This window comes from Cyprinus carpio, chromosome B16 (assembly GCF_018340385.1).
Source record: "Cyprinus carpio isolate SPL01 chromosome B16, ASM1834038v1, whole genome shotgun sequence".
Classification (NCBI taxonomy): Eukaryota; Metazoa; Chordata; class Actinopteri; order Cypriniformes; family Cyprinidae; genus Cyprinus; species Cyprinus carpio.
The window spans coordinates 10,218,898-10,236,861 of NC_056612.1; the positions used below are offsets into that span (position 1 = coordinate 10,218,898).

General features: G+C 41.7%; 1 protein-coding gene across 1 annotated transcript in view; it reads right to left on the bottom strand.

The window, feature by feature from the left end:
* Window positions 1-3,415: 3,415 nt before the first annotated feature.
* LOC109063899 (glutamate receptor ionotropic, NMDA 2D-like) overlaps window positions 3,416-17,964 on the bottom strand; it is a 95,532-nt gene continuing 80,983 nt past the window's right edge. Inside the window, exons 14-15 of the mRNA XM_042740649.1 lie at window positions 13,721-13,962; window positions 3,416-13,512 (exon numbers count right to left, since the gene is read on the bottom strand). Of these exons, the coding sequence (XP_042596583.1) occupies window positions 10,327-13,512; window positions 13,721-13,962 (3,428 nt within the window). The 3' untranslated portion in view covers window positions 3,416-10,326. The remainder of the gene's footprint in view (window positions 13,513-13,720; window positions 13,963-17,964) is intronic.

Genomic DNA, 17,964 nt, shown 5'->3' on the forward strand with positions numbered 1-17,964 from the left:
AGAATCCAGATAAATGAAGGTCAAAAGAGTAAATATCCATCCGTTTCAGCCTTCTAAACCACAAGCTGCTCTGTTGTGTCATAACATTTGGAAATTCACATCCATCACAGTAACACTGATCTAAATAAATATCTCTTCCAAACAACAAGGATTTATTTCTCAAAGGGAAGCTATGTACCTGGCAGCTATGTGGTCAGAAACCATAAAACGCATAACAAATTATGCAGATTTTTTTTGTTGTTGCTATTGTTTAATTATTTTCTGACACCATTGTTCAACCACACCACATTAGTGGGTTTGAGAGCTTTGTAAGCGGCTTATGATATACACTTATGAAATATTTGTTTACAGAAAGATAAAGGTAGATTCAGAGGATTAGAACATCAAAGTGCATCTTTTTTGTCTCTCTCTACTGTACAAAGCGGACAGAGTTCATACTGGCCACAAGCCATCAGCTTATTAGTCCTGACATTGCACTAATGAAGAGGAAAAATTCTGCATCTATACAATCCCCAGCCTTCTTTTTTCTGCCTCCTCTCTCTCTCTCTCTCTCTCTCTCTCTCTCTCTCGCCGACCAGAATCTGACCAATTACATGAATCTATTACAGCAAAATGAAAACATCCAAATGTGCTTGTGTCTGGTCTTGCTTTTCCAACTTTCAAAATGAAATAAGACACAAGTTATATTTCAGAAACATTGCTTCTGGAAACAAAAAGGCACCAGCGGATTGCTTCTGCTTTCCCACAAAAAGGTATTCAACTGTGGCATCTCATAATGATCTAGTTTGAAATAAACATGTGTCTGCTATTATTATTATTAACTTTTAATTTTTATTTACTTTAAAGTGATTTTACTATTCGAGAACTCAGAGCTTGTTTCAGGTGCATACTAGTGAACGACTAAACAGCTGCAGAGAATCCAAAGGCCTATGAACCGACAAAAATAACTGGCCAAAACAAGCATCTTTAATTGCCTCTGCACTATTTCCTCGCACTGGTTTTATCTATAAAAGCAGCAGCGAAGTCCTGCAAGACAAATTGATATTAACGCTAATGTCAATAATGATGAGAGACGAGCGCTATGTCGTGTGAAGTTGGAGTATGCCCCCGTGGATTCTGGGTAATTTGTCATTCGGTCCCAGCACAGTAATGTGTGCGGGAAAAAAGGAGATCTGACAGGATTTGCTTTGTGGATGAAAAGATGCTCTCTATCTCTCTCTGTCTTTCCCCCATTCTTTTTTCTTTTTTTCTTTTCTTTTTTTTTATTGAGAGATCAAGTCGATGTGCTGGTGCACCCTGCGGCACGCTGGGCTAATGATGAAAGAGAGAACATTGCCGCTTCTATCATGTGCTGTATGTGTGCAAACGTGAATGTTTGAGCATGTGTGCATCAGCTTCGATTCCAGCTACTAACACTTTCTTCGCTCGCTCGCGCACACGTGTGGTGTTAATCTGAGCATTGATGCTATAGTGAGAGGATAAGTGAGGTCTCGGATTCTGCTGTGCCATGGCAGAACTCTTCATACCCGTGTGGCTTTTGAGTGACATAAACACGGCTCAGTGTTGATCGATGCGCAGACATCAGCACACCCCAGAGATGGATCATATACAGTGGCTGAAAACACTCCCAAGACGAGGCTGAAAGCTCTCCGCCATCATACCGATAACACTAGATATAGTGCACTCCAGCTATCTCGCTCACACAGCATATGCATAAAACACAAGATATCCGTCAATCTCTTTCTCGCTCCAGCGGGCACACATAGACATGCGGCTCTAGGGTTAGCGAGGACGAGGAGAATAAGGGTTGAATTCCAACATCAAAGGTTATTTTTTGATATGCTTGTGTTTCAATAATGTTTTTTTTAAAGGGATAGTTCACCCAAAAATGAAAATTCTGTTATTTACTCACCCTCATGCTGTTCCAAACCTTCAAAAAACCCAAAACTGTTTCTTCTGTGGAAGTTTTGGTAACTACTGACTTCCACTGTATGGGCAAACTGTGATTTTTCAAAATATCTTCTTTTATATTCCACAGGAGAAAAAGTAGCTAAATGATGACAAATTTCATTATGGGGTGAAATATCCCTTTAATTTTAGCCTGGTTGGGATCACGCTAAGGGTGCAATCACATTCACCATTATTTGACCAATTTTCACAGAAGAAATCCATTCATTTCTATAGAAATCCAAGCAACGTGAAATTTCGCGAAAGATTTCCACATGCAGATTTTGCAACAGGTTCAAGTTGGTTAATGAATTTTGATGCATTTACCAACAAAAAGCTGCTAGGTTTGAAAGTGGCATTTGCGTGAGCTGTGCTTCATACATCAAAAATTGAGATTTTTGTCAGCAAATCCATAATTAAAAAAAAAATCCTTTATGTATGTTTTCTAACTACTTTTACGCTTTAGTTTTATACTTTTATAATTTGTAGACTTTATTAAGCACCAGAAGTGTCATAAAAATGTCAAAAATGTTCTTGAAAAGAAACAATATCATCAATAGGCAATAGGTTTTTTCAAGTAAGTTTTATTGTGAATTTTGGAATACTGCATGAAAAAATGCTGGATGGAAACACTAAGAATCGAATCAAATTTCCAAAATGTGCTTAAAATATTTATACACTTGCCTAAGGTAAATAAATCCCTGCATAAACACATATAAATCCTGTATAAATTCCTAGATGTCATGTGATTTTATCTCAAGTCATGTTATTGAATAATTTGCTTCTAAAAGACCCGAGTGGCTAACTTCTGTTTCCTTTATTTAATGTCAGTTTCTCTGTAAGTTGATGGTTGTGTTTTTTCCAATACAATCGAAATGCTGCCTTATTCATTTGTTTTTGCAATATTTCATTTTCTTTTCATATAAAGTTGCAATTTAGGAACAGAGCTAATAGTAAGATTTTATATTAAATTAATAATCTAACTACCCATCTATCTAGACTAAGTTCAGTTCTAGAAAAGAGAAATTGTTTTAAGGCACTTATAAGAATGTAGGCTTGCACATATAACTCAATATATTTTGTATCATAAAAGAGGATTTGTATTAATATTGTGCATGACTGTGTGCGGTTTGTATTCGTCATGTTAACTGACAAGGAGAGGAACATCACAGCTCATCATGGCTCTGTGTACAGAGCCGGTGGCTTATATAAGGTCAGGTATGGTCTTCAAAGATCAAAGCTCAGATCACATCGCTCAAAGGAAGAGAGAGGGGGAAGGTTCAGAGAGACGCGTACCAAAAAGTGAAGAAAGTTCTTATCGAGGAACAAGAGAATTTACTTTATCCCCCCTGCAGGCATGTGTGGAAGGCAAGACACTCATTGTCATCTGCACAGACGCACACACAAACAAACTTTCCCATGTTCACATGCAAATACAGTTACAAGATAAATAAGAAAAGGCAATGAGTATTTTAAAGAGAGTATTCTTTATGAAGCAATTCTTAGCACTGACCCCTTCAAACCCCTTCCCAAGACATGATGTTATAAGCAAACAAAATCTGATTGGTGGAGGAATTCTGTCTGGACTGTACAGTACAAAGGCAATACACATCCTCAACTGATGCCCGTCACACACATACACACTCGCATTGCCTTTAGTCACAGTGCAGTTTACACAATGCCACATCAATCCATGTTAAAAATAGTGAGCAAGCTAAAAACATATTCAAAATGTCTTAAACAATAATAATAACAAAAAAGGTTCTAACAAAATCAATTGTAGCTGTTAAGACAAAGTGAAGCAGTAATTATTTTATTCTTTTCTTTCATTTTGAATGGTAGATGGGATTACATGATTATGAATGTGATGTGACATGGAGGACCCTGTTCAAATATGGGTTTCACAACATGTAAGATGTAAAAGCACTTTCACTGCATGAGAAAGCAACACTAGAGTGAGTTTCCAGCCTTGAGTCTCAGACGTTATTGTTGGTGTACAGCTGCAGTTGTGGAATAAGGGTAGGCTAAGTAAAGCATGTAGTGGTCTATCACAGGGGCTGACCTGCTTTCACACAAACACATACACACACACACACTGATCTCTGCTCAGCTGTGATCAAGAGGGAAGAGCTGCACTTTTATCCGTCGAGCCTGTCAAGTAATGCCTCACATCATGGTGCCAACAGCTACCTGGAGCTACTCTGAGCCTCAAGCTCCTGAGGGGGAGAGAGAGCAAGAGAAAGTTCTAGAGCACCTGCAGGATTCGGTATCCATGAAGCTGCAGCAAGTGTGTGTGTATGTCTGTCCTGAGTGAGTCAATTATGTATTATAGCAGCCCAATGAGTGAGAGAATAGTGAGTAAATGGCTGAGTAATCTGGTAGAGAGGTTTGGAGGAAAAAGAGAGACAGATACTTTGTATTGATGTGTATATATATATATATATATATATATATATATATATATATATATATATAATGCATGTGCACCACAATCTCTCTCACATGCACAATCGCCACATAAATAATGAAACACTTACACAGCTTTACAGTATGTGCAGTACAAACCTGCATATAATCTGTTTCCCTTCTCTTACTCGTTCACTCACTGAGTACAGACCCTTAAATTCATTGTCACTCATTAGCAAGCACAAATGGAATATGAGGACTTTATATGAGAATATGAGAAGTTTTTGCACTGAATTTAAAGGTGAAATTAAAATGTCTAATAACCTATTGGTAGCTGAAAGCTTATCATTTAATACACTACCATTCAAACGTCTGAGGTCAGTAACATTTTTTTAATGGTTTAATGTTTTTTAATGCTTTTTCCCTTCATGCTCAACCAACGCTGCATTCATCTGATCAAAAATACAGTAAAAGCTTTCATGCACAACAGAGGTAAAATGAGCTGAGGACCTGTCTTTAATTACTCAGTAAAGACAAGGGTTCTCAAACCCTGCTCCTGGGCTGTGTTCCACTCCACTTTTAGACACACGCTCGCAAACTTCCCTAAGCACTTCCTCTTGGGGGAATCCCTGCTGGCATTTTGAAATGCGTTCCACTTCGCAAAGTGGACGATGGAAGTTTATATGGACAGATTTTGACAGATGGAGCGAGTCAGGCCACTCCATAGACCACAATGCAACATGATTATGACGTCAACGCAGATTGCGTTTCATTTATCCCCACCCCAAACAAGTCTATAATACATAAATGATTATTTTATTTTTTTAGAACAGTCCAAGCATACCTATATCCATATAAAATATTGCACCAAACAAATTCATAAGGGGAAAATGTAAACAATAAACCAGATCCATAGCAGATTCTAAGTAATCAAGGGCTTAGGCGTTCCAGTTCAGCCCATTGCAAGGGTTCCGCCAGTAGTAGGCACTCATGCAACATAATCAATGACTTACATCCGAGTAAATGAGACAGAGGGAAGTCTGCGAGTGAAGGGCATAAGAAAACGGACTGGAACGCAGCCCTGGAGAGCTACCTTCCAGTAGACTTAAGTTCCAACCCTGCTTCAACACAGGTGTCGGTAATTAAGTAGCCATGAACACCTTGATTAGCTGGTTCAGGTGTGTTTGATTAGAGCTGAAGCTGAACTCTGCAGTATGGTAGCTCTCCAGTAGTAGCGTTGAAGACCCTTGTTGATATAGCATTTTACTACAAACTAAAAATGGCCGATGACCAGAAAAGACTGACATAGAAAAATTAGTTATTGTTTGATTCAGTATGCTATTCCAAATATAACGAGACCAATCTTATGATTTTTGGCAACACTGGTCAGCATTTATAAACAGAAATGCCGATTTGTAAAATATTTTTTGACCTGTTGGAGATGCTGAAACTACTCATTTGCCCATAGGTCATGCTTGTTATAACACATACCAAGTTTGGTCAGAATTTGCTAAAGTGTTATGAAGTTATAGCTTCATATCCTTTTTGCACCAACTTCATCAAATTCATTAACACGCTTTATAAAAATGGTTTGGTATATCAGAAAGCTTTTGATCATTTTTTGCCAGAATACTCTGAAGAGGATCTGAGCCAAATTTGGTAAAAATTTGACAAACCGTCTAGGACATTTTTTTTTGCAAATTTCTAAATTGTGAAAAACCTTGACCCATAGAAAATTAAATTTTTTTTTTTTTTTTGCTTTTAGACTTACAGTTCAAAAGTTATTAGCAGAAACATGAGTGCAATTTGGCCTGTTGGTGGTGCTAGAGAGTTTGAGAAAAACATTCCAAATTTGCTATGGTTAATATTGAGACTGTCCTCTAACTGTGTGCCAAATTTCATAACTTTCCCGCAAGTGGTTCTACAGGCTGCCATAGACTTCTAGAGCGGAAGAAGAAGAAGAAAATTAACAGATACAATAGGTGCCTAAGCACCCTTTAATAACTGTTTTCTATTCTAAAATATAATTTATTACTGCGATTGCAAAGCTGAATTTTCAGCACTCATAACATCAGAAATCATTTTAGTATGCTGATTTGGTGCTCAAGAAATTATTATTATTATTACCGATATTGAAAACAGTTAAATATTCTCTGAGAATCTCTGATGAAAGTTCAAAACTGCAGCATTTATCTGAAATAGAATTTTCTAACATTAGAAATGTCTTTACTGTCCCTTTTGATCAATACGGAATAAAAGTATGAAAATCTCACTGACTCCAAACTTGAACAATAGTGTAAATTAACATACAAGATGTTTCAGATGTGCATAACTTTTTAAAGGATGCCGTTTTCTGAATTTTGGGCATAGATTCCGTGTAGGAAATAAATAGCAGAACCTAGAATTACTGATAGCAAATGAGAAGCACACACATAATGCATCAATGTAGAAAAGAAAACTAGGCTTTTCTCTCATGTACTGACACTCAAACATGCAAACAAACAGTCACACTGAATCTAAAATAGCAGCTGACCAGCCCTTAACACAATATGTGACTTTAATTTCCCAGCCAAATATTGACCACCACTGACAATTCTAGCAACAATATCCAACCCTGTACTTTGTTTATTTCACAATCAGGTCACCAGTCTAAACAGATGAAGGGAGGGGATGAAGCCTTTGTTGAGTGTTTGTTTGGCAATGGGATGAATTATCTATTGCCTACTATGATATGTACCTCCTAACCAACATGAGTCAGTGCGCCAACATTATTTTACAGTTAGTTTACACACATTACCCCATCTAGTCAGCACAGTAACAGTGAGTTGTGTACAGTACAGCCCAGACCCTCACTACAGTGTCATGGTCATCAGGTACAACTCTTCAGTCAATTTTTCAGTCGTTTATCAATTACATCATAACTTTAATTGATCATGATCTTCAATAATCAACTGATAGGAGCAGGAACACAGTAGCTACTGGTCTCTGTTTTTTTCTGGTTTTGTTTTTTGCTAACTGAGAGAACATACAGAGGGATAAACAGAGAGAATAAAAAATATCTAAAAAAGGAAATTGCCAGAGGTACATTGTTTAAGTTGCCTAATCAATGGTTCTGTGGAAAAATATCATGAGAAAACTACAGAATAAGAAGAAATCAGCAGTTAGACTGATGGACTGATGGGTGATTGAATGGATGGATTGTTGGACTGATGGATGGAATACTAACTGGCTAGATGGAAAGCTGAAATGGCAGAATGTCAAAAGGACAGACGCAACGATAAGGACGCAGCAACATGAGCAAAGGGCATAAAACACACATGATCTGAAAGCTATTTAGGTAGTATCAGAGTAATTGTGAAGATCTGCTAAAAATATATGAAAAGATGGACAGAAGGATGAATGAAAGGATATTAGATTTGTTTCTTGTTTTTTCTTCACAGGCACTAATGTTTTCACAGTCATATAGGAGGAATCAAAATTCAAAAATGTCTCCAGAGTCTAGAATTGCTACAAAGCTAAAACATTTAAAACTATATCTACCACTTCCTCCAAGTATATTAAACTTAACTCATTATATATACCTGTCTGTATATATATATATATATATATGTATATATTTATTTGTACATATATATTTTGTATAGATAAATGATATGATGGCAATGAAAACTGAATACAATGGGCAATAAAATATCTAAGTCAATTCACAGTATAACATGATACATTATCAAAAACATAGTATATAGAGATAATATTTATTTTTGTTCTCAAGAAAAAAAGCTATATGGGAATTATAAGTCCATTCTGTACATGCAGTCACAGAATACTGTGTTAGCGCCTTCTGACTCAGTAAGGGTCAATGACAGATCAAGTGTACTCATGGCACACTATATTAATTCAATCATTCTACATCCATCTCCCTGCCCCCCGCCACGCTTCCATGCCGGGTGTAGTGGACTTTCCGCTGACGCACCCGAATTCCCGGCATTGGAAGAAACGCTGACCGAGGGGATTAAGCGGCTGTGTGTGATTCAGTTTACACAACACGCAATTCAATACCTGAGCTTGTTATTTCTTGACTCGTGTGATGACACATGGGTCTTTAAAAAGTGGAAAAGCCCTAAATTTCACTGCAAATGATGGTGAACCTTCCCCAGGTGGTCTTGTTTAAATGAACAAGATATAAAAGGGAGACAAACATCACTTATTTCCGTGTGAACAGGTGTATCAAATAAAGGGCAATCGAATCTGTTGATCTGTGACGACATGTACAAGCCCTCTATGCCCCCATAATAAAAGTGTAATTGTCACTTCTTGTGATGTGTAACTGCATCCAGAATGCTACAAAATCTACCGCATATCTACTTTTTGCTAAATCATTTCAAAGCTACATTCAACTACAACATGGGCAAATAAGCGGTGCCTGACGTCAAATAGGTATTCAGAAACTGAATCTCTGTATGACAAATTTTTTCGCCAAAATAAATGGTGTAGGATGCTTTTGCCTCAAAATCGATCAGTATTGTGTTTGTCCTTGACTCCTCATTATCATATGTTAACGTTTGCACTGACAAGAGTCAGCAACTTGTGCTTTATTACATGCAACTCTGCACTGGAAGTAGGCTTGACTTGAAAATGCACAATCAGTGACAATGACAGTCTCAGCTCTTCTAAACAATGCCCTTTACCATCCCAGAAATGATGTAAGCTGTCTGTTCCAGTTCTAACGTGATGATTAAGGAACAAAACAACAGGCATGGTCCACTCATGGTCCACCATTTGTAATCGCTAACGTACAGTTTTTAATATTATGTAGCCATCTAGTGCCAATCATAAATATTGCAACCCATCATCATTTGATGAAAGATAAGTATTGCTTGTATGCAAAGAAAGGACCATTGTATTGGGCAGTGCCATGGATCTAGTCATGACAATTTGAAAATTCTGTTATCAAAACAAATAAATAACTTTGTAAAAATTGCCCTTGCATCTATAATCCCACTATTTAACATCAGACACAGCTGGTTTACCCTTTTGTTAAAATACGACCACAGTGAGAGCAATAAACAGCATTAAAAGAAAAGAAAACCTGAAGGGAAAAAAATTATAGAGGAAAAATTGCTACATTTTTGTTTGTGTTCTTATTGTTTTTCTTATGAAGTATGTCTCTTTAGAACATAATGTCATCTCTGATGTCAAAGTGACACCATGGCATTGGAGTTTTGATAGGACAACCAAAGTTCTGAGTGAAATGGCTCCATGTAAGTTCTGATTAGCTTGGAATCAGAAATACAGAAAGAGTGACATAGTTTACTCTTGTTTACTTTGAGGTCAAATTTCAATTAATAATTTCCAGCATGGCCTTGAAAGAGGAAGCCAAAGGGTGATGGCATAACATCAATGTTGCAAATGTCAAAAAGAAAAAAAGGTAATGTCTGTATCTATGTGCATCAGGTTGCCATGGAGACACTTTTTCAGTCAGTGGGTTGATGCTGATCATCTGAGCCTCTCCAAGACTGCATTCAGATTGAATATAGATTAATTCTGAGTCATCTGTAAATTAACTGAATAGTCAGTTTGAGCCACAGCAGTATTTGATGTCTGTCGTCACGCCGTATGTGCACGATGCAAAAATGTATGTTCCTTGTTTGAAGGAGTGTATGTGTGTAAACATGACATCATTACTCACAGAAAAATCCCAGACATTTGCTATCCACTGTTCTCACTGGAGGAGAGGAGCACAGAGGACATCGTAATACTCAGCTCAGACCGAAGATGGAGCACGGCTGGAGTATCCATTGTGACCGTGGCGGAATTTGTTGAGCCATTGCCTGCTTTGACTGTTGTTTCTTTGCTGCTCTGGTCACTGTCGTGGACGTTTTCCTCGTCTTGGTGCGGCACATGTATGTGCATCACACTCCAGCTGCGCTTCACAGTAGAGCTCACACACACGCGCAGCAGAGAAGCCCCGTGTCATACTTCACTTTCTAGGCTGGAGAAATGGGCAGAACCACGACGTGAGCACAAGCTCTTGGCTTTGAGTGGCAGGTGTGGGGAGTAGAATCGCCTTGGCTGGGGCACAGACCGAAGTCTCTGGTACTGAAGCTTAGCGCTGGCGGTGGCTGCCTGGGAGGAGCCGGAAGCACCCCCGGGAGAGAGCACAGGTGGAGGGGACATGGATGCAGAGGATGGAGGTGGAGGAATGGGCATGGTTAGGGAGTTGGGAGCAGAAGGTACAGGTAATGAGGGAAGGAGTGGCTGAGGTGGGGAGGGTGATGGCTGGGGTATGTGTTCGGAGAGCTGGGCTTGCTGGGAGCTAAGGTTGGACTGGCTTCCAGATTTGGATTTCTCAGGTTTAGGGGGTGGTTTGGGCCGAGAGCTTCCACTGAAGCTGTGGCAGTGGGGAAGCAGATCCTCCTGGCTGTGAGACTGAGTGCTGCTGTGTTTGTGGTGAATGTGGGGCCTACCGTGCCTATACTGTGTACACGTACATGATGCTGCATCTTGCATTCTATCCCGAGACCTCTGACCTTTGCTCTTTGACCCACTGCGGCTTCGCTTCTCACCCTTCATCTGTAGTTTGTCGACTGACCAGTAGCGTCGTGGTGGTGGCAGGGAAGTGGGAGGGGGTGGCCACTGTGAACCTAGCCCTCCACTGCCTCCTCCAGATCCCCATCCAATCCCTGGACCCGAACTCCAAAAATCACCTGCCAATCCCCATCCTTCTGCCCGACCCAAAATAGAGTCATCTCTACTGTTGACACTTCCACCTTTCTCTCGAGCAGGGTACGTTCCAAAAAACCAGCCCCCACCCCCAATTCCACTAGCTCCACCCCCTCCAGTTCCTTCCCAGTATCTCTCAAAACGGCCAAACTCTCCTGAGGACCCCTCATCGGAAAAGCTTTCTTCTGCTCTGATTCTGTCCCGTTCAGACTCTGACACTGCCCCTCTCCCTGCCCGCCGCACTCTCTCTTCTATTCTCTCTCTTTCTCGTTCTCTCTCCTCTTCTTCCCCTTCTTCCTCCTCATCCTCAGAGTCCCACTCATGGAAGGACAAGCCTTCTCTTGTGTTAACTCGCCCCCTTTCATAGTGGAGAAGCAGTGGCTTGCGTTCTCCTACTCTCCCTTCTTCCTCTCTCTCTACCCCACTACTCCTCCTTCTCTTGGATGAGGAGAGGAGTGTATGTAAAGAGGAGGGAGGGGAGGGTCCAGAGGCCTCCGTGCCACCTGCTTCACCTCCACTGACCCAGAATTTAACTGAGGAGGGGAGTTTGTTGAGGTTGGGATAGCGCTTACTGGATGGTCGGTGTCGTGAGTGGGAGCCTTTGGGTCTTCTCTCTCTGCATCTACCTCCCCCACTCTCATCCTCTCGTTCGTCCCTGTCATCCTCACCTCCATCTCTCCTCCCTCTTTCTCTCTCTCCCTCCCAAGCTGAAAGGCTGCCTTTGTCTGCAAATGCACTGCGATATTGAGTGGAAAATGATGAGTACTCTCCCTCTCTATCCCCATCCCCCTCTCCATCTCTCTCTGCCTCAACATCACCCTCCTCTGGCTCTGACCGCTTGCCGGATGACACCTTCTTCTTTTTTGTTTTCATTGCCTTCTTTTTCTTCTTTTTCACCTTACGACGCTTCCTTTCTCTTTCTCTTTCACGCTCCTCCCTCTTTTTTCGTTTTTTGTTTTTCTTCTTCTTTTTCTTTTTCTCCTTTTCCCTCTCTTTCCTACGTTTCCTCTCTCTTTTCCTTTCTGTATCTCCCTGGGCTCCGCCACTTCTCTCCCTGTCCCTCTCTCTTTCTGCCCATCCTGCCCACCATTCCTGGAGCTGTGCTAGTTGACTGCCACCCCTTTCTCTCTCTCTGTCCTTCTTATGCTCCCTGTCTCCAAAGGCGCCCCACGGTTTGCGTGGGGGTATAGGAGGGGGAAGTCCATGAGTGAGAGATCTAGGGGAAAGTATGGACCGCTCTCGGTCCCTGGTTCTATTGTGGCCCTGTAGAAGACTAGACTCTTCGGTCAGCTCATCCAAATCCTCCTCATCCTCTTCCTCAGCCTCTCTGTCTCGGGTGCTATGAGATGAAGCTGTGGAAGTGGATGAAGGAGAGGTGGAGCGTGAGGATGTGGCTGAGGATGTGGTTGAGGAGCTGGTGGTGGATGAGGAGGATGATGTGGAGGTGTAGGGAAGTGAGGGAGAGGGGGATGGAGGAGTGTAGCTTGGAGAAAGTGTGACTGGCACCGGGATTGGGAGAGGAGGAGAGGGTCTCGGTCTTCGACTCGCATCCCTGCCTCCACCTCTCCGGCCCAGTGGCAGGATGTTCTCGTACAATGGGCCACTAGGTTCTTTGGGCTTTTTTGGTCGCCGTTTCCTCCAGAAGGATGAAGGGAGAGGGGGAGAGGGGTGCTGCAGCGGGGGGTTAGGTGTCAGCGGGGCTGGGGCCTGGCTTTTAGGAGGAAGCCTGGGAGTTCCCAAAGATTTAACCCCTCTACCCTGACCCCCTCCACCAGTACCCGCTCCCACCTTCTTCCCCATGCCATGGTCCATGCCCTTCTCTTGGTAGAAAACCACACTAGTTGGTGGGGGTTGTTGGTGGGCTCTGGGGACTGTTTTGGGAGTTTGAGAGCCTGTCTGTTGGTCCACACTTGGCCCAAGTCCCTCTGGATCAATAGGTCCATAGTAGCGCTTATATCCATCTAGACCACTACCTGCACCTCCACCACCTGCCCAGGTAGGTGCCACCTTTTGAGGCAGAGGTCCTGTTTCTGCTAGAGCTCCTCTCACACCCATGGAGGTCGTGGCACTAGCGGTTTTGGGTAGTCTCCAGCGGTCCACAACCGCCAACCTGCGATCTGGCCGCGGTAAGAAAGTAGTACATGGTAGTGGTGCTCCTACAAGTTGAGTATTTGTGGGACCCAAGGCCGCTCCAGAATGAACGATTGTGGGAGGGGATCCAGGAAGAGGTGTTTTGTAAGACTGAGGAGGTTGAGGCTGTTGTGGTTGCTGCTGCTGCTGTTGCTGTACCATGGCAATGGCTGTAGTGGATACAGCTGATGTGACCCCATGTGAGGAAGAAGCAGGAACCATGGCAGTATGATGGTGGCCAGGAACTGTGACTTTAGCCCCACCTTGTGCAGTTTCATCTTCAAAACTGCAGCAGCTATACATTCCCTAAGAGCACAAACAACAAAGATATAATAGTGAAATGTCATATTCTGATGATATGGCCATATCAGTGTCAATTACATAAGCATCATTCTCATCTCATCTGTAATACCACAGGCATAGTCCATGTCACAGTCCTTCTCAATTTACCCAAACGCTCCCAAATAAATTAAACGAATAATCAGTCACTCTCTCACGTCACACTCTCTCTCACCCTGCTGAAGGCGAGTAGGAAGTCCAGTTTGCCAGACTGGCCCATTTTGCTCATGCAGTGCCGTAGCCTCCAGTAAACCAGGTGTTCCCAGGCGAAGACCAACAGACTTAGGCCCATGGCCACCAGTAGCATGTAGAAGACACCAGCCATGTTGTCTATGTCTAGTTTGGAGCTCATCACCTCAATTTTATCATTATGACAGATCCCTGAGAGCCAGAGACGCTCTAGCATCTCAATCTCATCTGAGTAGAAAGGGAAGAGAAAGACAAGGCATTAGCATTACTCGCTTTCTCTGTTAATATGTGATACAACTACTTGGCACAGATGCATCAATAAAACATGTATGAATGCAGTATGGTAGTGACTTGCTTCTCCCACATGCCTGTTGTGTCAGGAAACAGATGCTAATACTAAATGTGTGTAAAACTTTAGTATGTCAGGTGCTATTTTGAGATCTTTAGAGTATTATATTGAAAACATTTCAGGTCAGACATCTATTGAACAGGTCCCAGTTGGTAAAAGAAACATTACTGTGAAGGTCTGTTTAGAAGCTGATCAAAAGGAGCAGACTGTTAAAGGGATAGTTCAGCCAAAAATGAAAATTATGTCATTAATGACTCACCCTCATGTCGTTCCAAACCCGTAAGACCTCCGTTCATCTTCGGAACACAGTATAAGATATTTTAGATTTAGTCCGAGAGCTTTCTGTCCCTCCATTGAGAATGTATGTACGGTATACTGTCCACGTCCAGAAAGGTAATAAAAACATCTTCAAAGTAGTCCATGTGACATCACAGGGTCCGTTAGAATTTTTTGAAGCATCGAAAATACATTTTGATCCAAAAATATCAAAAACTACGACTTTATTCAGCATTGACTTCTCTCCCGGGTCTGTTATCAGCGCGTTCACAACACTGCAGTTTAGTGATATCCGGTTCGCGAACGAATCACTCGATGTAACCGGATCTTCTTGAAACCAGTTCACCAAATCGAACTGAATCGTTTGAAACGGTTCGCGTCAACAATAAGCATTAATCCACAAATGACTTAAGCTGTTAACTTTTTTAACATGGCTGACACTCCCTCTGAGTTCAAATAAAGCAATATCCCGGAGTAATTCATTTACTCAAACAGTACACTGACTGAACCGAGCCAGATAACGAACGAAACATTGACTCGTTCTCGAGTCAAGAACCGTTTCTGTCGGACGCGTGCGATTCGAGAACCGAGCAGCTGATGATACTGCGCATGCGTGAAGCAGACTGACACACAGCACGTCTGAATCGAACTGGTTCTTTTGGTGATTGATTCTGAACTGATTCTGTGCTAATGTTATGAGCGCGGGTAAACCGAAAGCTTGAATCAAGGGCAATCATCGCCAATGAAGTCATTACGTCGAGCGCAAAAGAAAACTGGTGAACCGTTTTGGCAACCGGTTTATTGAATCAAACTGTCCGAAAGAACCGGTTCGCGGAGAAGAACAGAACTTCCCATCACTACCGGTGATCCGAAAACCGATGCAACCGGTTCTTGACTCGAGAACGAGTCAATGTTTCGTTCGTTATCTGGCTCGGTCAGCAGTTCAGTCAGTGTACTGTTTGAGAAAATGAATTACTCCGGGATATTGGTTTATTTGAACTCAGAGGGAGTGTCAGCCATGTTAAAAAAGTTAACAGCTTAAGTCATTTGTGGATTAATGCTTATTGTTGACGCGAACCGTTTCAAACGATTCAGTTCGATTTGGTGAACTGGTTCAAGAAGATCCGGTTACATCGAGTGATTCGTTCGCGAACCGGATGTGCTGTGAACGCGCTCATAACAGACCCGGGAGAGAGAAGTCAATGCTGAATAAAGACGTAGTTTTTGATATTTTTGGACCAAAATGTATTTTCGATGCTTCAAAAAATTCTAACGGACCCTCTGATGTCACATGGACTACTTTGAAGATGTTTTTTATTACCTTTCTGGACGACGTGGACAGTATACCGTACATACATTCTCAATGGAGGGACAGAAAGCTCACGGACTAAATCTAAAATATCTTATACTGTGTTCCGAAGATGAACGGAGGTCTCACGGGTTTGGAACGACATGAGGGTGAGTCATTAATGACATAATTTTGATTTTTGGGTGAACTATCCCTTTAATCCTGAAAGAGTGAAAGAAAGAGGAAGAGAGCAAGAGGCCTGTAGGCTAGCAAAGGCTAGGTCCTGTGTAATGGTCTACCCATATCGTCTTTCCCTCAGAGGGTAAATGAGAAGACAAAAAAGGAAGGAGAGCACATTTCTTTGTCTTTTCAATGCTGCATTGTATCATGGGAAATGAGAGAATGTGGAGAAATAAGTAAAAGGCTGGTGGAAAAGAAGAAGAGAGTGACTTTGTCATCATGACAAATAGCAGAAGCACCTATTCTATTCAGAGAGGGGGAAGTTAACATAAAAAGTGGGATGAAGACAGATGGCAACAGGGGGAACAACAGTATATGTGCATTGCTTATGTTGGTCTCAGTTTGTGCATGATGGTGTGAAAGATGCAACAGAAAAGGGAAAATTAAATAGGATAGAATGAGCAACAGAGTGATAGGCAGAAGGCGGAAAAACAAGAGGACAGACAAGGAGACAGAGCGGTGAAAGGGTGAGATCATAATCATTTAATTGTGCCGGAAGATGGTCAGGCCTGCTGCAAACTCAAGAGAAAATCAGAATCTCACCTTCTATCTACAGAAAGACGAGCTTGTGAATTACCACAAACCTTACTAGATAGAGGCATGTACTGCAGCATTTACTGCTTTGATGAGGACTGGCCAACAGCACCACGTTATCTCAGCTTGGGCCATCTCAAAACAGTGCTGTGTAACATAATAAAAGCACATCATCACCCATCACACTATAAATGACAGTTGCATTGTTCTCACAAAGGTTGAATTATGGCATCTGTCTCTTATGCTATCAAAACAAACTATCCAGCAAGCGCAACCTGCCGGCATTAATCACAATGTAGATGAGATGCCACAGACACATCACATAAAGCATTTCACAAAAGAAAATGCAGTCAAGCAGGACGAAGAAGCACAGGCTGAATTCCACATGGGACTTGAACAGATAACAGCACGAGCCCAGCTCGGATCCGAGCACTGCCTCACTCTGTTGACACTGTCCATTCACCTCCTTCTGACTCCTGCCAGTGGCTCTGGCAAACCACTTCACTGACCACAGCCAAACTCAGCAGGTGTGTCATACTGGGGACATACATACACACACAGCTACAGTATATGCTAACACACAGACACCGTTCGCACACTTGCACAGCTTTACAAATACACACCCACACATATAGTACAAATTCTAACACACAAACACATATTTTCACACCTTTGCTCTTGCCATAGCAGTTTCTGTTTGGCAACGGAGCTCAGGGCTGGCATGGTTAAGTGGGCACATTTGAACAGTTAATGCTTTAGCAAGGTCTTTAAGCTCAGGCAGACAGCCAGCCTGTGCCATCTGTGTGACCTCCAACACCGTTCCCTGTACAGCCCCCTCTGATCCCACCCTGACCCAAACTACTATCACGCTAAAGCAAACACTGCTCTTGGATCAGCCTTAAAGGTCAACACTTTTATAAACAGATTGGAAGTGCCACGGCATCTCTGACCACTGTGATAAGTCCTCTGAATTGTTAGTAGGTGAAAGGACTTCTATTCGAGACGACCACTGCAAAGAAAGCTGCTGGCCCTGAGATAAAATAACAGAGGCTTTTAGCAGGTAAGAAGTGCTTTTGAGTGGCACTGACCAATAAGGTTACCTGCAGTGTTTAAAAGACATGAAAAAGATGTGGATGGACAAGTGGTTTCCTGTGGCTCTATTGAAACATAAAAGTAAAATTGTAGTTGTTGGTTGTACAACGACTCAATACCTCTGTAGTAACTTCTCACACGGTTAAGCTTCAGAGCTACTGTAATTGACTGAATTGGCACAATTTTATCAGCCTTCCACAAATATTCTAATGCAGAGAAGAAGCAAATATTTTTGCAATTTATAGCCCACTCAAACAAAAACACTGACATGGTCTTTCATGATATTCCAATGAAACAACCTGAAAAAACAGGGTGATCACATGTTGTGCTGCCAATTATAGACCATTTTGAGGGATGTAAATGAAAAAAACCTAATGCAATGGTCCTATCACATTTCTGGTTTAACATTTTTGTTTTTCATATTTTCTGAGAATCCAAAAATGTCCACTTT